The 22,580-nt window shown below is 42.1% G+C and overlaps 1 protein-coding gene across 6 annotated transcripts in view; it reads right to left on the minus strand.

Moving 5' to 3' along the window:
* Nucleotides 1-22,580, minus strand: part of TRPC5 (transient receptor potential cation channel subfamily C member 5) — a 96,785-nt gene that overhangs the window by 16,835 nt on the left and 57,370 nt on the right. For all 6 annotated transcript variants that reach the window (XM_072334679.1, XM_072334678.1, XM_072334674.1 and 3 more), the window contains exons 4-7: nucleotides 19,887-20,223; nucleotides 16,513-16,652; nucleotides 12,842-13,164; nucleotides 7,795-7,990 (exon numbers count right to left, since the gene is read on the minus strand). In XM_072334679.1, coding sequence (XP_072190780.1) covers nucleotides 7,795-7,990; nucleotides 12,842-13,164; nucleotides 16,513-16,652; nucleotides 19,887-20,223 — 996 coding nt within the window. The remainder of the gene's footprint in view (nucleotides 1-7,794; nucleotides 7,991-12,841; nucleotides 13,165-16,512; nucleotides 16,653-19,886; nucleotides 20,224-22,580) is intronic.

Raw genomic sequence — 22,580 nt, forward strand, 5'->3', positions numbered from 1 at the left:
TAAAGTGACACCCCTGAGAAAATGAGACAAGTAGCAGTGAAACAGAAAGGGAGAAGGGAGGTGGGAAAGGCACAAGAGACAACAGCACCCCTGCCTGGCATGACTGTGATGCTTCACCTGCATCCCTACCCAGACAGCATTCACCCTGCCAGCAGGAGGGGGCTGCAGCCCCTCAGCAGCGCTCAGCTGCGTGCTGCACTGCACAGCCCTGGTAATGTCCCACCACCACGGGCTGGTGGCAGCAGGGCAGCCTGTGCTGGGGCTGCAGCGCAGGAGGAAGCCTGGTAGCAAAAATGCCCACAGGAATGGTAGCCTTAATGCTTTAAATTGTGTTACAGACAACTGAATGTAAGTTATCTTCACCATCTTCACAGGGATTCCTGCATCAGGGGCTATCAAATCTTTTCCAAGGACTTAGCATATAAATCTGACTACACCTCAGTATCAGCCACTTGCTTTCTCAAGCACATATTCTTTCTGGGGAAGGTTAAGTCTGATGGGTCCCAGTGAATTTCCATAAAGTCCTCTAGAGATTATTTTTCTCTTTGTGCTTGGCTATTGCCCCAGATACACTCTGGATCTGTTGGGCAGTGACAAGAACCAGTGGCGTTTCTGTTGTAGTGACCATGTCTTCCCCCAAAATGCACCTCTGTACTGATTTCCCCAGCTCCAGGGAACCAGTTTGTTCGTACTTGGAAAATGCATGCTTGAGCATCTCTATTTATATCTTCCATATGCAGAATATATTCATAATTAAAACTTTTATTATAGATTGCAGTGCACCACATTCCACAATGCATTTAGGTTTTCATCAATTACCTTTCATCTCCCACCAGCACATTGGATGGAAACAATGATAGCTAATGAGAAGACCAGGGAATACTGTATTGCAGAGAACACAGAGAACTGCAGATTGCGCTGGTTTTCGTGCAGTTAAATTATTTGAATTGACTCCTTTTTGTTCAGTCATATTCTGACATATTCAGCTTTTATTTTAATAGTCAAATAGAGCAGTGTGAAGGTCATGTAGACAAATAGTTCTCTAAGAACCTTGGCAAGAAGAAACAATGAGAGAGGTATCAGTAAGGCTTTGTTCTTCCTGCCATCCACTCTCTCCCTTATCACTGCTGATAAGAGCATCCTTTCAAGCTGGAAGTCAGAGAGATAAGGTATATCTGTGCTGATAATGGTAACTACCTCCAGCCAGGTCAAAATCAAGTAATTCACACATGCCCATGGAGAAATGGTGGGCTGAAAAACTGTATCTAACCTACAGTACTTGAGCACTGATGACCGTGTTAATACCACAGTGAAAATGAACTGAAAAAAGACTCAGTTCTGCTCACACTATTTTCAGAATATCACATTTATTTTTTCTGCATGGCAGATCAACCTGGGATTTGAGTCTTCAAAGGAAGAAGAAATACCCTGAATTTTACTGCTAGACTGCTGAGAACCAGATATAAAAGAGAATCACGTACTTCTCTGTAACTGTTTTTTTTTCTTTCCTACAAGAGAAAGTGGTCCCAAGAAACAAAATCCCAGTTCGGATCCACTTGGGATTCTCGGATCCCAGGATCCAGTCTGTGCCATCACAAGGGTGTGCTTTCACCTGGGAAATGTGGTGTCAGCTACTCCCACAAGCACTTAAGGCCCTAGTGGCTTATTTTGTGTGTTATCTGGATAGAGCCATTTGTAATTCTTAGATTGGAGCTCCGATTATGAATTTACACAAAATACAGCTGATGTTCTTTGCCGCCAACTGTGTCATACAAATGTTTAGCAGAGTATCTGGTCGCATCCAGCTAACCAGGAAAGGCGGTGACAACAGAACATTCAGTACTGATCTGACCACGACTGTTTTCACATGCTGCAAGAATGTCCTTGAATCAAAGTTCTGAGCCTCAGTATCTCTTTAGGCTTAAACAACCTCTTTGTACACATATATGTGCAGCTTTAGATTCCATCCTTAAGTACCAAAATGCACGAGTATTCCCAACTTTCAGAGTTAATAAACCACGCACATCTATTTGAGTGCTAAATGATTTTCTATTTGTTTGCTTTTGTAACTGGCCATGAACTGCCTATCTTCAGCAGAAGTGGAGATGGGCTGTGTCTGTTAGTGAGTCTGTGAGGATCATAGCAACAGTGGGAGAAGCAGGTGCTGACACCTCCAGACATCAGCATCCATAGGTGATTAAATAGAGCTTAGCTGCCAAAAATTGAAAAACTGCTCAAAAAAGAAAAACTGGAGCTAAGTATTCTGATTGTTTAAATATAACCTTGAGGCAAAAGAAAGGGAACCATTATAAATGTATGAGATCATTCAAATCCCTTAACTGAATCTGGAGCCAGGCACACAGCACTGATGGAAGAGATGAAGGACCTGTTTCTCCCAAAGATCCTGGGAGCAGAGTCTGCAGCCGTGGGGACACCAGAGAACAGTGCAGTTCCACAGGCACAAGGACCTGCATCACAGCACCCAGGTTAACAGACATCTTCCCATTTAATTGGATGGAACTGTATGCATCCTGTTTCACCTGTGTAATTAGCATCTCTTATTTGCTATATTGCAGCATACTGAGGAGGAAACCCATGAAGTGCTGGAATCCAGAAAGGAACGGTTCAGAGTACTCAGTACAGCTGCTCCCATTGCTCATCGTCAGGTGAGAGTTCTTACAGGATAAATCCCTTTTATTTTTTGACTGCTTTTTCTTCAAAAATAGTTCTCCTGTATCTTTCAGTTCATCTTTTTTCCCCTGCTTTCCTAAAAAAAAAAATCCCCTTGATGCAGAAGCAGAAGATAATGCTAATTGAGCTTGTCAGCTCTAAATAAAAGATGGGATAACGCAGGGGGCTGCAGCCTATGTGGTTCCATCTGGATACTTCAACTTCTATCATGTAGCAAGAGCAAGCCTTGCTGTGCTGCTTCACAAGTAATGGGCGGAGAATTATTGACCTGTCATGTGGGGCACTGGTGTGCTAACTACAGCAGGGGAAACAAAAGCTGCCCACACAAATGCCAGCAAATTCCCTATAATATCATAGATCAACCAGGGTTCGCTGGCACGTTGGAAGCTCTTCTTGTTCTTTACTTAAATGTAATGTTTCCACTCCTCACATGAATGAGAGGGGCTTTGCAGGATTGGGCCAAGGATGGAAAATCTGCTTGGTCTGGTCTAATAGCAGAAGAAAGATGCTGCACATGAAGTCAGAGCACATGGAGTACTTCCATTTAGAGGCTCTGCAAACACCAGATGAATATTAACAACTTGATTCCAGTCCATGGGTTATATGTAATTAGGCCAAAGCCAGCAAAAAGACAAACAGTTCTACACCTTCAAATGAATTCTTCAGCTTGCTAACAAAAAGCAATTAAGCTGCCTGCCAGTCTACAGCGAGGCTCCAGGGCTGATTTCACACTCAGGCCTTTTGCTGCATGGCAGTATCACAGCACATCGTTGCTGCAGTGCATTTCCCTTCACTTTAACACACAGGAATCTACTGGGAGTCCTCCACAACCTTTACAAATTCTAGAGGCTGCACCCAGTGTGGGGAGTCAGTCCTGCTCCTCAGAAGAGGTGCTGCAGCAACCAGGAACGAAGTGGGGAGCAGTGGAAAACTGTCCAGATGTCACAGGGAAACTGGGTAAGTTCAGGAGAATTAGTGATTTCACTTCACTATTGCTGAAGACATGAGTGAGTTTCGAGAGCACAGTAAGAGCGGTGTGGATGAGTACAGCTACACTGCAGACTCAAGAAAAGATGTGAGCACATTATGCATACCTAGAGCACAGGGCTGTGCATGAGGTGTGAGGAGCAGCATGAGAAGGGCGGCTGGCTCAAGCACCTGAGGGCCATAAAACTGGGGAACAGCTAGCAGTACTTCATTCAGCTTGCCAACAAAATGAGGGGTATTTAACTTGCTGTTTCTAGAGCCTACTTGTTTTGTTACTCCATGAAAAGCTCCAAGAGATATTAATCCCAGCTCATACTCACAATGAGAGCATAATTTCATTTCCTGCTGCATGACAGAGTTCAAAAACAAACACATCTCAATTTTGCCTAAGAAATTGAAATTAATGGTTCTGAAACAGAGCTTATAAGACAAATACGTCTCGATGCTTAACACAGCTTGGATATTAATCCGGGCTTTAGAGCTGGCCTTACTTCTACAGTGGGACAACCTACCACCCCAAAACCTGCCGTGTCCAGCTGTGTATTTTAAACTCAGTTCTGGGATTTGTAGAATTCTGTCTTAGCCAAAACACTGAGAGAAAATTAAATGTGCAGAAGTAACACTTTCATTTTCATGCACAGCAGTTGTATTTAAGGACAATTTTTTCCCAGACCTGCTCTGGTGCGACGCTATTTCTGAGGCATTAAACATCTCTACATCTCTGTTCTTTCCTAAAACTTCTGGAAGCTGCAAGGGCTTGCATCTCTCCTAAATACGTCAGTGGGATGCTTAGTACTGCAGTGCTGTTGTGTGCCACTTACTGCTCTAATCCGCCTGGAATCCAGATCACAGCCCTATCATTTTCCTTCAGAACGGATCTTAGTTCCTGCTCTTTCATCTCTCTTTCCCCTACTGTTCCCATAGCAGTACAGTCAGAAATGTTGGTAGAGTTCCAGTGAGTAATTCCTGTGTGACTTCCCAGAATCTCATGGATCCCATAGGGAATACGCTTTCCAAAAATTACATATAGACTAATTCTGGGCAAAATGAACCTGCACAACTCTGTCCTAGGACCACGGGAGATGTGCATGCTTGGGTGTCACTAACACCCACAATCTCATTATCCTGAAAACATCACAAAATAGCAGGAGGATTCTGTAACTTTCATCTCTATCACACAAAATCTCCTCTTTACCCACTCTGTTACTGTACGCTACTCATGAGTGATGGAGCCTACTGGCTTCTCTCAGTTCAGTCCCACTGTCCTTCCTCTCGTCATCATGACATATTTCTCTTGCATTCCTATAATCCGCTACTGAAAGTGATTTGGCAAAAGCAAAAAACATCGTGTAAGAAAAAAAGTCAGTATCGAAGTTGCGTTAGGGTATCCCTAGAAAAGTATGCTTACTGAAGTCTGAAATAGCTTAAAAAAGAAAGAAAAAAAAATCATTGTGGAACAATTCGTCCTCCTGTGTGTCAGGAATCCCTCCAAGCTCTGTGGATGTTTTACTCTGCTTGCTTTGCTCTGCCTTGCACAGATTCCCAGTGATTTCATGCTGTGTGCATACAGCTCTTAACAAACTCCCTAGCCCTACCTCTTGTACTGGGCAGGCATGTTGAACAGTGGGGAAAGAACAGCTCAGATCCTCTTTCCTCTAACTTCACAGAAGAAACTCATGTATATATGAGACAACAGAGAAAAGCAAATCTGAACAAAAGCTGCTGTGAAGTGAGTGACAGACTTGTCCCTGGAAGAAAGGAGAGGAGGAAGAATGCTCGCACAGCAGCTGTGCCACTGGCCCATTAACAAGTGGAACTAATTGACACGTCCTGACCACTCCACTGTAGGGAAATGAACAAGCAATGATGCACTCTCATTCCTTATGTTAAGCTCATTTTCTTTCTCTGCAGGCCTGCATGGGGCAGAAGATGTTCTCCTGGTGTGCTTTAGGAGACCTTCAACAAGGGTGACCTGTCCCTTCTCCTACTCTCTCCCTGGAATGCCATCACTCAATGTGCATTTGGAGTGATATAAATATCTGGAGAAGGAAACGCCCAACTGTGATTCACAAGGGAGTAGAGCTGACTACAGGAGGTTAAAAAATGACCTATGGCTGCAAAACTCAGCATTTAGTAACAATTCATTTTCTCCAGGGAATAAATTAATTGATATTTGCCCTTAAAAGACACATGAAGAAAACTTGTCTCCAGGAGAATGCTGTGAGCATGCAGAAACATTAGTTTCAGAGCAGTGTGCCAGCAGAGGCTGGGATTGATGGTCTCTTGTTTTCCCGAAGGTCACTGCTCTCAGTAGTAACTGCAATATGGCAGTGTAAGCGACAAAAAAGTGTCCTGTTGTATTCCCACCAGAATTACTATGAGGAGCTGCTGGTTTGCCTAGGCTCTGCCTCGTGGTTCCAGCCCATTACACCAGTCTCCCAGATATACTTTCAGATGTACCACTGTTACGATGAGTCTAAGTCATGTGGGGTTGTCTCTAATGTGTCACTGCAACACTCAAATTATTCTGGGAAAAGAATGATGAGTGGTTTCTATTTCAGTGAATAACAAATATGTTCATTCTTAGGCCAGTCCAAGGTTCGGGCTTTGTGTCAGTGACAAGCCTATCTGATGACAATACAGCAAGGGGAATGGGAGAAAATGCTGAAGAAACCATCTTTGTTTCCCAGCCCTCATTCCAGTCTCGCTGGAATGTGCCGAGTAGCAGTGAACAAAGAGAAGGCACTTAAAGCACTGAAACAGACTGATAAAGGAGTGATGTCTTTGTGCTAAGCTGCTTTCCTCCTTGTTCAGAAGGTCAAGGGGCCAGTTTTTCTCGTATTTTTTGAATGTGGTAAAGATCAGATGTTCAAAAATATCACTGATTTGTCTGGGTTTGCATTCATTTTGACAAAATAACTGTGTTTAGGAGCCATGTGGATCAAGCAGGTAATCACCAGCAGTTGTGTTCAAGCAGACAATGCAATACTCTTTGCAAGCTTCAGCCAGCTAAAGCAGCTCTCCCATACATTTCCTCAGAGAAACTGGGAATGGAAACAGTAGCACAGTGGTGCTGTTCTTTTCCTCTGCTTTATGTTCCATCCTGTTCTAGAACTCAATAGTCTAGAATGCAGAGCAGGCAGTCTCTACTCTGTCCGTCCTTCTAAGTGACCAACTGAGGGCACAAATGATTTTCCTAGCATCTGTTTCTGTGAACAGGTGATATAACTCTTCATCAGCTCACTATCTCTAATCCTACTGCACTAGGCATCAGAACTGGAAGTGCCCACTTGCTTACCTTAAGTGTTGCACATACAGCTTTGAGCTTTGCTCCATATTGTTTCTAAGTAGCTTACCTAAAGACCCTTAAAATGCAGAGCCATGTTGCTTTAGTTTTCAATCTGTAGACAGACTGAATTAGAAAAGTACTGATTGGTTTTAGGCACACAGAATGCAATTACAGTAGAGAAAGAGAGTAGAGTTCTGAACATTTGACTGAAGATGAAGTTAAGTTTGAAAATGGCTCCATGGCCAACTGGCAGCCATGAGCTGCCTCAGCTCAGATCCATCCAGCACTGAGGCTACCCAGGAATCTCACATTACAGGTTTACAGAGTTAGCTGCCAGGAGACTGGTTGTGAGTTCCAGATGGAAAGGATCTCATTTCAGTGGGAAGACTATGGAATAAGAAATTGCATGTTGGGTGCCCAATACGTATCCTTGCAAATGAGAAAGCAGTAATAGGAGAGAAGCAAAAAATATACCAAAAAATTACACAAGTTAGAACCAAGTGTGTTAGAAAGTGGTAGGAAGGTTTCCCTCTCTGTGCCATGTGCTATTAAGTCAGTCAGCTGCTAAGGATAAGGTGATTGGTGAAGTTAGTCTACAGGAGAAGACAAGGACAGATCACAGGAGATAAGCCTTTTCCAGATAAGAAACATTATAACAGAGCAAAACCTCCTCCGCAAGCATGATTCAGGCTAGTGAATAGAAATACCTACTTTTTTCTGTCAAGAAATGGGGGTAGCAGTCCTCAGCATCCCAGACAGAACACACAACCAGGCAAACAGATTAGGCAAATAGTGAATGAATGCAAATTGAGAATCGGATAACTTACAGCAATGAGCTGATAGGAGTTGTTCATCATGGCTATAAGCATGTTCAGCAGCACGACAAGAGAGATGACGTTGTAGGTACCAAACATAGTGGCCCCAACAAACTCTGTGAACTCATGTCTGGCTTTCACATTGGTGACGTAGAGATTCAGCAGACCAAACACAGACCAGAAGAGAGACTGGAGGGTCTCGAAAAGTCTGGAAAAACAAACAAACAGATTTTTTACTTGGCTACTTGGTTCTGGGAAATGGAAATCAATGCCTTTAGGAACCCTGGATTTGAGACTGGGTGTCACCTGGTGTGAGAGCTCTGTTGCACTCTTAAGCACTCCATTGCTGGGAGCACCAGCATCAGGAGCTGGAATTCCATGGAGCATTGGTACAGTACAGAGCTCAGCACTGCCCTCTATTCTGTCTGCACTCCAACCACAGGGACCCACTGGCCAATGCATGTAAAAGTTGTATCATATCAATAAAATTCACCACCTGTTTGAGAGCCATATTCATGGGAGATGCAACAGCCTAATTGCCACTAAGAAACCTGAGGTTCTATTCCTGCTCTATACACATGAAAAGAACAAACACAGAATATTCCCTCTAATTAAAGTTGGCACGGAGTGTTAGTGTTACTGCTGTTATATATAGATATAACTGTTTAAATAGTGCATGCATCATTAACATGTCTATAAACTAAATGCTCAGGGAGCCCATGCTTAAGTTCTGCATGACCGTAGTAGTTATACAGTGCTCTATGACAAGTAATCTAAGGGTGAGAGATGCAAGAAATCACATCCACTTGAAGCTTCTGCACTAGGATAGGCTGACAGCTTGTGATTACTTTGACTACAGGTGAACCAGGCCAGTGTGCTAACACCCTGTCTGACAGCACGTGGCCAAAAACGCTGGTTGTGATGGCTTGTTTGTGAAGTAGCTCCCACCCACCACAGTGCAGTGCCCTCAATATCATGCTGCAACAATTGATCAGTAATGACTCAGATGAAAGAGAGTCATCACATTAATTCAGCTTGAGAGGTTTTCTTCATTTGAAGCCTTCCATCCATAGAGGAACTAGACCTGACCTCCCTATGCTTTACAGCTGATGAGATCATCCCAGGCCTCTGTTTGCCACTGCCAGAGACAAGTGACCTTTTGCAATCACGTCAAATACATAATCAGCAATCTAAATAATTGCTCTATTCGGGCATCTTTGTTTTGGCTTTCAAAAATGTGGCATTTATATCATCAAAAAATGACATTTATATGCCTGTTTAAGAGTTTCCATTTTGGCCTAGGGTCAGTGGATATTTTTGAACGCTCCGACTAGAAAAATCAATAAAAATAAATTTAAATACATAGCATACTAGGAATCCATTCTCCTGAATTCTGTGTGCATCTGACCCATACAAAGCCCCATGCTTTATACGGGGATTGTATGGGAACTGTTGAGTCGCGGCCTAAACCACTGATTGATCACCTGAGGCAAGGATGGTCAGCCATGAGAGCACAGGTGAAGGCAATTCACCTATGTGACCAGAAGGCGTGGAGACTGGCTCCTAGGCACCATTTAATGGCTGACTACCACTTGAGAAAGGTCTCTTTCTGGAGATCCCTCCTTTTTGGAGTTTTTCCCTGTTAAGCCTAGATTCTCAGTTAAAGAAAAAGCATTTCTTCCTTGATTGTTTCTTTTTCACTTCAATAATCTTTCCAATTATAACATCTGTAAAGTACCATCCTAACTGTGCTACTCTTCCAACTATATAGGGATTTAGTGTTTTTATGTTTTGAGAACGTAGGTTTTTCACTGGCCAAAATTACAGAGACTCTTTAAAGCAATAATTTTTTCTCCCAGAAGTCAAGATATTGGGCTTATTAAGCAAGTAAGGTTACAGTAAAATAAGGATCAAGCAAAGAATGATGAGTGTTTTGCTATTAAAAATAGTGGAGTACACCTTGTCTTAACTTATTTTAACAACTGGTGGTAAAAGTACTGATTGAGGTATAGGCTCAGGAGAAACTGAGGTTCTTGTCATGGTTATATGAAACTGAAATGAATTTTAGATGTGATTTGTGCGTTGCCTTGAATTTACAGCGTTATCACCACGAGTATCATTGGCCCAGACTGCACTCAATGTATTTACATGTGGGCATGTAGACAGAAAGCAGGTGTAGACAACACCTGTTTTCTGCATTTTTGAATAGAAATAAAATTTTGTCTTCAGCTCCTATTTAATAACAGGTGAAAACCACAATATTTTTTCACTAAGAGTTTCAGGTGGGGCTCATACTACTTCCGAGTAAACAATCTTGGCAACACAGCTGCACTCTCCTGTTGAGTATATTTTGGACCTTAAGCAAACTGGAGAAATCTCAGAGCTCCGGTGTGCTCCTGAGAAGCTAAGGAAGAACAAGTGCCCCCACTCTGCCAGGAACAATCCCAGCCTCCTGCAGTCACCAGGGAAATGGCTCCAGCTGTCAGCTTGACCCTTGTGAGAACGACCTTCCAGGCAGTGAGGTGCAATGGCTTCTTCCTCCCCTTCCTCTGTCTGCTCCTTTCTACATCTACCAGGATCACAATGCTAAACATACTTATAGATTGTCTGCCTAAGCACTAGGCACTCTGCTTTCTAAAGGATGGTTAGGGCAGAGCATAAAGCTTAAATTATTCATGACTTCACCTCCTTGCTGTCACAAAGGAATATTACTTCTCCATGATCTGTGTTTGTGATGCAGAAAACTTCCACACCAAAAAAACATTAAACTCTTCCTTCGGGAGTAATAGGAAATAATGCACCAGTAAATAGGTGTCACATTTTAAACAAGCTGTACAAACAAGAACAACGGCCTGCTTTTCCTTCCCTTACAAAATTAGATCTTATTGTGTGACTGCCTAGAAATGCTGGTAGGAATCAAAGGGGACTGATTGAAAGCTTTTCACATTTTTTCTTCCATTAGGGATGAACTATGAGCAAACTCGAGGCAACACCATCTCTGATTTGAATTCACTGCAGTCATGCTTGCTTTCCCCAGCACAACAGTATAATTTTCTGTTTTGCAGGTTGCTCGTTCTTAGCCATTCGCCCATGCTGTGCATCTGCTCAAGGGCCAAATGTCAGCTTGCACTGGGGGTGTTAATAATGACTATTTAAACTTTTAAGAATACGTTAAATAAATTTCTTAAGCAAGGCTCCAACAAAAAAGTAACTGCAGAGCATTCTGTCCCCTGCCAGGAGACCTCAGTCCTAATGGATCCCCTCCCACTGCGATTCTGTTTTAAACAAACCTCTGTCATAAAGGCTGAGCCCCCTCAATTTCCTTCCTGTGCTCCGTTTTCCTTGGCAGGGGGCTTAAACTGAATGCTAGGGTGGGAGAAATTGTGGTTTGTATTGAAGCCAACCCATACTCCTGTTAAGTGGCTCTGTATCATTTCTAGTTCCAAAGATGTGCCTTCTTACTGACTTAAGGATCTTTTTTTTTCCCCTTCGTGCTGATCAAATGCTCTTTTTCTCTAGTTGGATCCTCTTGTTGCTTCCTTCACTAATCCACCAACACTGAAAACTATTTTGTAGTGGAGACAGGTCCAAACTAGAATGCAGAACTGGAACACATCTGTTCGCTGTTGCTCTGGGGAAAGGCAGGCTCCAGTCCTGAACTTCATGGGTTTGACCCTTCCTGAGGTAGAAGATGCCACTTAACAAACACGGTGCTTGCCAAACTTTTCTCCCTCTGGCTACTGCATCAACATAGATGTAGATGAAGGAATAGCATTTGTTATTTACTTCCTTTGCAAGGGCAGCACAACACGTTTCTGGAGCATTCAAAGCAATTAAAACAGAAAAAAATTGAAGTCTTTAATTCTGTTTTTCATTAGCACAGTGCAGTTCCATTCACTTCCTCCAGATATAGATGAGTTTAATGAGAAAGTTAATCAAGTCTGCGGTGTTCCTGCTCTGCAGTGGAGAAGAGCAGCACGCCTGACCTACCAGGACTCTCTGGTCAAGAGGCTCTTGTAAGTTTGGACTTTATCCCTAGGAAGTCTCCCACTTCTTGTAAGAATGGAGCCTACAGGATAGTGCCAGAGCCTTTCCTCTTCCAACCTAGTCACATGGCCTAAGCTGTCATTTGCTTTTGATAACAAATCCTTTCTTTAACCTCCCGCCTTCAGCTGAAGAAGAGTGGAGAATTATTGGGCACGATGATGAGTTGTATTTAATTTTGCCTGACGTGGTGGACAACAGTTTTGTTTTGCTTGCTTGCAGGGTGTAGGCCCTTTTCTAGATGGTGCTTTATTTATTTCTCTTCCCGTTGTGTGTTAAGTACTGTGCAAGCAGCAAGAACAATTGGAGGGGGGCTGATTATAATAATTATTTCCACTATTAGTAATTAAAACAAATAGATCACAGAGACAATTCATGTTATTTTTCAGCATGTGCTATCACTTTCAGCCCTGCCAGCTGTCATCACAGCAATTTCCATGCCAGCATCTCAGTAATGTACTAGTATTTGCAGCAAAATTGATTTTGATGTGATTTTATTCTCACCCCACTGCAAGGGAATCAGAGGAGCCATCATGTGTGGATAGAAATGGCCTAGATGAGCTTGTTGTTGTTGCTCTGCCACATTATTTATTAATACAGCTTTTTCATATGTTCGTCTCTTGTTTTCTACATTTTGTTTAGCTTTCCCTCTTTTCTTCAGCATAAGACAAAACAGTTATTGCAGCGAAAGGATACCCGTTTTCTCACATGCCAAAATTGAACACAGCAGTAATAACATTTCAGTTGCAGGATGATGCAGAGAGACTCCCTGGACCAGAACTAAAATGATTGTCTCTCACTTCCAGACCTAAGAGGCTTTCTGACAGCAAAGCTCAGCAGAATGTCTGCCCCAGTTAACTCACACCTTTCCTGCACAGTCAAGCAGCTCACCTGATATTTACAAATGAAAAATAAAGCTACTTTTGGTGCAGTGATACACAGCACGTAAAGGCAGGTAAGACAGGGGAGACAGGGAGAGTTGTCCTCAAAATCAAGACAGGAAAGAACATCTTACGTGGAGAAGGCATTGTTCTGTTTCTCACATCGGATCCCCTTGCAGTTGTTGGGTTCCTCCGAGGCACTGGTCTCATAATAAAAATAAAGCTGGTTCAGTCCATTGGCAAAAGCCAGAAGCACCAGACAGTAGATAAAAAGGAATTTAAGGATGTCTAGCAGCATGCGTCCCAGAGAAATCTGCAGGGGTCCCAGGTGTGAATTTGCTGTAAACAGGGATATGAGACGCAAAGAACTTAAAATGTTGGATATTGCAAAGAGGGCTTCTGCAATGAGAGTCGGGTGCCACATTTCCCATTCCTCCCTTGGACGAGAACCGTTGTACTGAAAGAAATAACAAGGGTATAAAAGTGAATTACATTGTAATCACTTTGAGGTAAACTTGAAACTCAAACCTGCTAATACTAATGCTTTACCTATATATATCAACCAGAAAGTGACACAAGAAGTACTTTTCAACCCCAGGTACCAGTATCTCACTATCATTCACGATTCACGATTGAAGCTGAGTTCATCAGGACAGAGCTTTCTAATGAAGTCTTCTTATGAAATCCCCTACAGATTTAGACTGTTCTCCAGAGATATTTTTGGGATATCGGCTTTTCTCTGGGGGTTTTTGGTATGTGGGCTGTACTCAGCTAAAGTTTGATAACAGGTCTTTTGAATTGGATAACTGTGGGTAATTTATGTCCTTGCGTTGATATATAACATCTTTCTCTTATAACACTTAAAGGGTTCAGACTGCTCCTTAGTAGGTACAGGTCATTTCCAATGACCTTTTTTCTCTTTTTCCTCCTGAATACTATCACACCTTTGAAACACTGCTTATTCCAGGATGAATGTGTGAGAGAGACAGAAAGGAAGGAAGAAGGCAAGCAATGAATTAAGGAACATAAGAAGTGGATGCTTTCCCTCCGCCAAAGAAGTGCCAACAGCCCAGAACTGAAACATGTTCTTCACATTAATTTTCTCATTAGTTAACGTGCCATGGCAAATTCAGGAAAGTTGCTTAGGCAGAGGTCATAATTACGGCCAAAATGCTGGATACAATTGAGTGCATCGGTTATAAAATTAACTATTAATGTAACTGTAAAAGCAGAAGCGTTATCTAAGCCAGGTGCAGCCAGATGTAAATAGGTGACATGAAAGCTGGTTGTATAAATGTGACTTCTCTGGCAGCAGAGGACGTAGTTAAGGACATTTTAACGTCAAGGAATATTTTGTCTTTTTTAGCATTTATTTCTGCTGATTTAACACGTGAAAAGGCAAAAATGTACTCAGAATTGTACCGCTAATAGTGTAGCCAGGATGTCTAGGTCTCTAAAAACATTTTTTACACTTTTAAAAAGGAAATGGCAGCAATATATCACTGGCAGATGAGCTTATAGGGACTTCCATTTGAATATGAAGGTGCATTAAATGAATTAACTTTTTTTTCTTTCAAGGAGACAACTAAAACCAGCAGTTGTTTTTAAACTGTTCCTCCATATGAAGGCACTGAGACATGACAGAATTTCAATGTGATGTGATTGCTTCTGAAATTTCCAAACCACTCATTATTCCACAAACGTAACGGCCTGGGTTTGTTAACTTGATTTGAAGATGGGGCTTAAAACATTTACGAACAGGTGGACATTTTAAACTTTTCTGCCAACAACCAGCAGTGGGAGTGGATAGATGTGATCAGCAACCCCTTCCTAGAGGGAAGATTTGCAGTTTCCTTCTGCATGCTGGTTGGACACAGCAGCCCTGGGGCTCTGCGAGGATAGAGTGCATGTAAAGGAACGTGAAAAGGTCTTCTTCTCACATCTACTTTTAAAGCAACTTGCTAAGATTGTATTTTAGCCCTTTATAAACTGATGGTATATCCTTGCTTGGAAAGCAGCAATCACTTCTGAACGGGCAACCGCAGGTAGCAGAGAAACTGATTTCAGAGTTATCTAATAAGAAGGTTGGAGCTGTTCGGGTTAGTCATCAGAAGATGAAAAACAAAGTATACAGCGTAGTTCAAATAAGTTATAATAGACTGGCATATTTACCCTTTCTCATTACGTGATAATTCAATGCAGAAAATGAAAACTGATTAAGAAAGTATTTTTACCCTATAATGAGGCTGAAGATTTCATTGTTACTGGATAATACTGTGGCCAGGTCTTGAAACCAGTCAAATCAGGGGAAAAGAAAAAAAAGTCTCCACACAAAAATTAGGATGGAAAACAACTGTCAGTATAGAATTGATTTTTCTTATATTTGGTAGGAAGTTAAACGTCCATGTAAATCTTTGGAGTTCCAAGAAATGTTCTATGGACTATGGTATATTGGTATATGTAACAGCCATTTCCAGCCCCGGGCTGTTCTATAAATAACAAAAACCTTTACAAGTCATGTTGCAGGAGACTTGAAGCCATTATCAATGTTTTAAATGCTCATGTCTCAGAGCATACTGCAACCTTTATGTGACATAGGTCAGAACTTCTGTGGGCATGCTGTTTCAGAGCTACCACTGTAGAATGTTTTAACCACTTCTCAGTACTGTTTGACATTGGTCCTTGTAAAGACCAGACCTAAGGTTAGCCAGGTTTAATTGAAGTGCGTCTGATCTGTACTTAAATGGATATATTCCTGTAATCATTCTGTATTCTTTTTTGTGCTGATGTATAGCTCTTTGTTTCTGTAGTTCTTAGGAGGCATATAAATGAAAGTGTGTTTCCTTTGTGTGTCTGGTTTGGCTGCAAGTTTAAATCTCGGTGTGTGACCATATAAATCTGTGGATGCGTAATTTGTGTGTGTGAGAGAGAAATAAAAAGATTGTTGGCATTTTAGGATTTGTTTGTGAATGCTACAATTTTCAACATTTTCTGTATTGCTCACAGATTAAAGACCAGCCTTTCAAGTCTCTAATTTCCTCACTGGTTCTGAATGCCGGGAAAAAAAGATGTGATCTGTTTTTGCTTTGACACTGTCGCAGAGCTGCTTCCTCAGGGAGAAGCAACTGTCTTGGAAGTTTTTCCCTTGAAAAACTAACTGGCCACCATACGGCCTTCTGGATTTTCAACAGGCCCCGAAACAGTACAGTTTTAAAGCTCCAGCATGTTGCTCTGTCATTTCCTTGCCTATAAATTAAACCTTGAACATATTTTCAAGAGGAGAAGCTGACTACTTTATATCAAATGGAAGCCACCTACCAGCAGATGTGCCCTCTGCAGACCTTTCACAGACTCCTGATAAGTAATCTACATATCATGGGTCTCAGTGACTACAGATTATAAATCTTGGTGGCAGATGTTTGCAGATAACCCTGTTTTTCTTGTTCCTTATTGCTTCACTCGAGAATCATGGCTTCATGAAATTTAGCATTGTTGAAAGAGATCCAATGTCAACATGGAATACAAAAGGTATCGTTGGCAACTGAGTAGCCACAAAATGGACAGCAAGTGGGGAAACTTCCACCCAATGCCCAAACAATCTAATTCAGTACTAGTCAAAGAGTAGGGATAGAAGGGAAGGTCATTCTCTAGTAAAATTAATAAGCTTTCTAGGTGAATTTTCAAATCGGAACGTTTTGGTAGCAGCAATTTTCATATGTCTGTAACTGTGTGCTTGACAGTTCCTATCCTGTATACCACAGTTCTCAGAAATAAATTGCAAATTCTCTTTCCCAAGTTACTGTACCTTGACATAGGCAACAATTTTAAGGGAGATAGTTGCAAGATAGAGGGAATTCATTGCAAAATCCATCAGATTCCACCAGTCATGTACATATTCATTGAATCCACCATCCCACATTTCCTTGATTTCTCCCCAGATAAAACCTGTAGAAAGAAAGAGAATTCACTGTCATGAGAAGGTATTATTTTCCATTCAGGCTCTGTGTATATGTGATGTAGTAAAACACAACTATAAATTGTTTGGAAAAAAATGCCTCATTCCTTCTGTCTTCTAGAAAGTAAAACTGTGCTGATTATGAGACATTTTACAGCTCCTTTAGGAATGCTATCTAGAGAGAAATGGAAAAGATCTAGGTTTCCTATGTAGGGCTGCAGATACAAATGCAAAGAGACTACCTGAAGCATATGTTAACTGTAACTAGAATGAGTGGATTGCCTCAATGAAATTTGTTTTATATGAATAAACTATTTAAGTGAGTGTATTCGGTATAGTCCTTTCGAGGATTGTCTGCTCCCACAGTAATTCGTGGCTCAGATGTACAGTACAGATTTTTCCTGACCTTCTCTGCAGAACATGCAACATGGGTATGCCAGCTTCTGCATACCGGTTTATTTCCTCCCTGACCTGGGAATACCATACCAGAGATCAAAGAAGTGAACTCATCTGCTATGCTCAGTCACTGCATTTATACATCCTGCTGCACAAAAAGCCTAGGGACTATTTGGGGGGGGGCAAAAAAAGAGAGAAAAAAAGGTACAGCTCAGCATGAAAAAGGGCACTGCAGCTTGGCGTCATATCTCTCAGCAGTGAGTCACCTAATGCCAACCACGGCAATGGGTTTTGTGAGGTGAGAATTTGTTCCAAAAGGTATGTCCAGAGCCCATCATCTTTACTTTGAAATGCCTTCTGGTAATAATTGGTAGCATTTGCTAACCTTTACATCCCTGCTGCTAGAGGAGTAAAATGGTGAGCTTGGGTAGTTCATTATCAGACTACTACCTGGCATAAAATTTTTACTATAAGTAAATTACATGCCCCTTATTTAAGATCTATTTAAGTACTTTTACGAACCTAAGCCCAACTTAAAAGCAAATGGCAGCTAAGCTCCTAGGTCATCATGTTTCTGAGCATGCCCTCAAGGCTCTCAGATGTTTTGAAATAGCCACTTTGCAATACCCTTGAATGAAGACCTGAAATACACATGGAAAGAGAAAGAACAAAATACACATCAAGCTGTACTACCAATGCAGTTACTCAAATATCTACCCATGCCCAACTACAAAATACTGCAGTGGTCACTGAAATGCCACTCCCAATTTATTTTTAGGACCTGGAAGTTCAATCTGAGGAGCAGATAATGTTGAAATGAACTGCTGCAAACATCCAAATATCAGTCTCAGCCCTTCAGCTTCTAGTCAGCAGGTCAATGGTCAGGCAAGCAAAATGTCAAGGCCAATAAGGTAATTTTATTACAGCTGCCTCCAAATCTTTGCATGCACACAAAAACATACAATAAATCAATGGAGAGGAGTCTGTTGAAGAACTCACACACTGTATTTATAGTGAGTTATCACTGCTGGTTACTATAGTTACAGCAATGCTGTGTGTGCTTGTTCACTCTCTCTCCTTTTGTAGTGGAAGATATTTCATAAATAATTACCTTTAATCGGGTGAAACTGTTCTAATTTCTCCATGCAATAAGCATTCCCACAATATCCCTATTTATCTGAAACAAAGGAACTCAAAAGTAAGAATAGAAAACTGTAGCAGGCTATTCTGGAAGGCTTTTTTTGTATGGATTATCCTTTCATCTGCACATCAATTTTGCTGAAGTGCCCACCATTTCCTTCAATTTAAACCATGAAGGAAAGGATAAAATGAAGAGATCACCTTAGTTCAGAAAAGACATTTAGCTTTCTCAGCTTATTCTGAAGTTTCTACCAACACATACATTTCAGTGCCATAACTTAGTTTAATGAGATAATGAGGCTTGAGTTACCTTTTTTAAGTTGCGATGAAACTACACAAAGAACGAAATGCCCTGGGTCATGATGGAAAGTGATTTGTGAGCATGATCTTTTTTTCTTTACATGTTTTACATGTTTTCCATCAGCAGTTTCAGCTTTGGCACGGTGAAGTCCATTCAGCACACAACCTGCTTGCTGCTGAACCACCACAGAAAGGAAGAGCTGGGTCCTGGTGCTAGCCCAGGAGAGGTGCCAGCAGGGAGAGTAGAGGTGGACGCTTAAGAAGCAGTGAGGAGCCTAAGGAGAGCTCTGGAGATGGAGGTTTTCTGAGAGAGATGCCCCATACTGTGCTGTCCACAGTAGCACTAGCATGGCTTTCCAGGCTCTTGACTTCAAGTATAGAACTACATCTCACTAATAACTGGCTGGGGGTTGTGAACTGAGATAGAGTGCACAAAGAGCCGGGAAGAGAGACAGGAGGGCATGAAAACCATTGCCCCAAGCGTGCCTCATAGTATCTCCTCAGCTCTCAGTGGTGCTACATGCTAATGGCAGAGCAAAGGGAATGGGGGCCTAAGGAGAAGACAGATCATGCTCCTAAGAATCCTACATTTTCATCTTCTGTTGCCTTTGAGCTCAATTTGAAAGGATAAATGCACTTCATAAAAAATGCATCCAAATTTGCTTCTTTGTTCTTCTCTTTCAGTAGCTTTATTTACTTTTTCCTATCTCACCCTGCTACCTCCTCACCTGTGCATCCTGCCTTTGGGGTTCAGGCACTCCATGTTTTTCACAGTTCTGCCTGCCCAAGCCAGACCAGGTAACAACCTCAGGTTTAACCTGCTGTATTTCTGCCTATATTAGAGTGATTGATACTGATTTGTTCAGTGTATATCAGCACAGAGGCATAAGGCAGAGTGAGATTTATCTTCCCTTCTCTTCTATCCTGTGGCCCAGGAACAAGCAGGGCAGGTACCTGTGTGCTGACTGCCAGAGCACATCAGAGAGAAGGCAAAAGGCTTTGGCTCTGCCTCCTGCCATGCACCAGCCAGCAGAAGGAAGCCAGCATTCAGGTGGCTTTATCTGATACTACCATGATCCACTAGCTAATTCTTACACCCACTCCTCACACAGAGGATGTGGGAAGCATGGACAGAGCCATATCTGCTGAGGTTTACTCAGGGTCATCTGTAAAGGCATGTCAGATGGCAACGGGGATAGCAGAAGAGCCCTAGGCCAAGAAGATCTGTTGTACCAGAAGGAGTCCAGCTGTTGCATGCAGTTACTGAAGTTGGCTGCCAAATCTCTTTACATGATGATGATGCTGAGATCAAGTATGAGTCTCTACACAGTTGCCATGGGTGCGAGGCAGGAGACTGCAGCTCAAGCATTCTTGTGTTCCTGACTTACCTAGAACCCAGGGCAGGATCATCCACTCCACGATGGTGGGAGGCGGTCCCTGCATGTGAAGGTCAGTCCTGACGATATGCTGCGATGCCAGCAGGAGCATGAAGAGGAAGGTTAGGTATGAGCCGGTGTGGCAGATAAACTTTATAAATGGCTTTTTAATGAACAGTCCCAGCCTGCTCTTCGGTGCAATCAGATATGCCACAGATAGCACAGGGAATAGCAGTCCGATGGTGACACAGGTCAAGAGTTTTACTGCCCAGTGTTTCCGCCTCCAGCCTGGAAAACCGTCATACCAAAGTGTTGCTAGTAGCTGCTGGCAGTTTGGCTGAGCAACAAACTGAGGAGGGAGAAAAAAGAAAGCTTATTACTGACTGGTACTTCATGTGTGCTCTTTCTTATCTTATAGAGATCCTTATATAAAACATTAGGCTGGGTATGAGTTAGGACTCCACTCTTCTACACAGGATTTAAGAATTCTTCTATGAGATCTTTCTTTTCTATTTATTTGAATCATCCTTCAGTATATCAGTTACTCGTGATACAAAAAGCCTCATCCAAAAGTGATACAACTAAAATTACTATGAGCTTTTCCTCTTCTTATGCTTTTCCTTTCAGAATGTTTCAGGTCTGGACAGTCTCAAACAAATCACTCTCAGCATCTTTAAAAAGTGACTAAAAGACAAGTCAGGAGGGAAAAGATGGAAAGCTCCAAGTGTGTGCATGTATGCATGTGTTAGAGAGAGGGAGAGAAGATGTCTACAGAGCGTGTGGGGTGCTGCACATGATTTTGTGCAAGGACACCAGCATATGTGTGTGTGGGCTGGGCTGGACGTGAGACAGCATGCAGTAATGTAAAGTTCAGCCAGGTGACATCTGCTGAGAAGGACAGCACATTTGTAAATGTGCCTCGTTATTAAGGAAGAGAGCAATTGTAAAATGTAAGAGATTAAGCAGAAGCAAAAAGAAACCTTTGATCACAGCAGCAAAAACGACATTTGAAAGTTTACTTTCACGCTGTAAAAAAAAACCAACACAAATGAACAGCTTTGTGTTGGTGATACTTTGCATTTTGGTGACTCCATACAAGAAGTGCTTGGGATAAAACTCCTGACTGTTTTAATACCTAACAGCCCTTGGGATTTCAGACTCAAGCCAAAATGTTTCTGGCCTGTGCCAGAAGACTTTATGTTCTTGATTATAACTAGACAGCCCCATGGGTTTCTAAACATTTCTGACCCATAGCAAATTAGAGACGTCTGCAAAATCAAGAGGGCTGCATTTATGCATTTGATTTTTAACCTATATTAATGAAGTTAAGCAATGACACAAGTTGCCCTGAGAGGCTGCAGAATCTCCTTGGAGATCTTCAAAGGCTTCTCAGCATGGGCCTGGGCACCTTGATCTGGTGGCCCTGCTGGAGTTGGAGCACGGATGGCACCAGCTGGACCCAGAGGTCACTTCCAATTTCAGCAATCCTGCAAGGTTATCCTTTCTGGTCTGCTGAATTCAGATTTCTCAGCTTAAAAGCAAACCTCTGTTCTCAGGATACCTGCTATTTTTGCTGTAATTAAATTAAAAAACAACAAAACCAAAAAACAACCAACTGTTTTAGCATGGATACGGTTATCAATAAAAATAAGCCAGTAACAACAACTGTGACAGGACACATCTGTATCAAAAGAATCACACTTCCAATTGACTGTGGTACTAACAGCACCCATCAAGAAGAGACCTCCAAGTAACCTGAAGATGACACTACTGTTTATTACACTTGGCTCATACATATTTAAAAGGGTTCTCTGTGAGGGATGTAGTGCTAACATGATCTTCATCCCTCAGCAGAGAAGCCAGATTTTATCAGCAACGCACTCTTTCACCCACATAATTCAAAGCAGCTCTTGGAAGGAAGATCATGTGGTGGCAAAGGGACTGGATTCTGGATATCAGATATTCCTTCTTAGTGTTCAACCCAGAAGAAGCTCCCATGCAGATACTGTTCCCCACAGTGCTGATATAGGCTAGAGCTACAGACACGTGGCCCTCCTTACCACATCTTTGGTTTGTGCCTAGAATTTGCTGTAGTTCTTAGTCAACTGACGATCACATTTGGTGTAAAAGAGACTCATTAGTGATAGCTCCAGTACACACCCGTATCTTTTAAACAGTCACTCACTGCCAGAACTGCTCAGTATTATTTAGGATGCACAGGGACTTTTCTATGTGCAATTCTCAGCACTCTAAACCAGCAGAGCACTATCACTGCCACGTTCAAAATGGCAAAACCCACGTGAAACAGAAGGAAAAAGCAAGAGTTGCTCAGTATCAGAAGAGGAAAGGCAGCTGCAGAACTCATGGCTGCAGTCCTCTCAGGATCTGATCCTGCAGCATGAGGCAGCGGCGGAGTCCCAGGCCGTTGTTCTGATGGCAAGTGGTATCTGAAAGCACTTCTCCAGAGCTCCCACAGGACCTGAACATACAGTCTGGAACCAGCACCAGGAACAATGCACGGCGAGAGCAGAAAAAATCAACCAACCAGCTTTTTCTGCAGCTCTTACGTGTTTCTCTATTTTTTCCCTTAAACAGATTTTTGGTGTGAACAATGTTGTAGAAAGCAAAACTGTGACAGAAGTCACACAAAGTCTGACAAAACCCTTCATTTCTGTGGGTGTTTTTTGATTCTGTGAATGTCTCTTA

Source organism: Excalfactoria chinensis, chromosome 4, assembly GCF_039878825.1.
Source record: "Excalfactoria chinensis isolate bCotChi1 chromosome 4, bCotChi1.hap2, whole genome shotgun sequence".
NCBI classification, from domain to species: Eukaryota; Metazoa; Chordata; class Aves; order Galliformes; family Phasianidae; genus Excalfactoria; species Excalfactoria chinensis.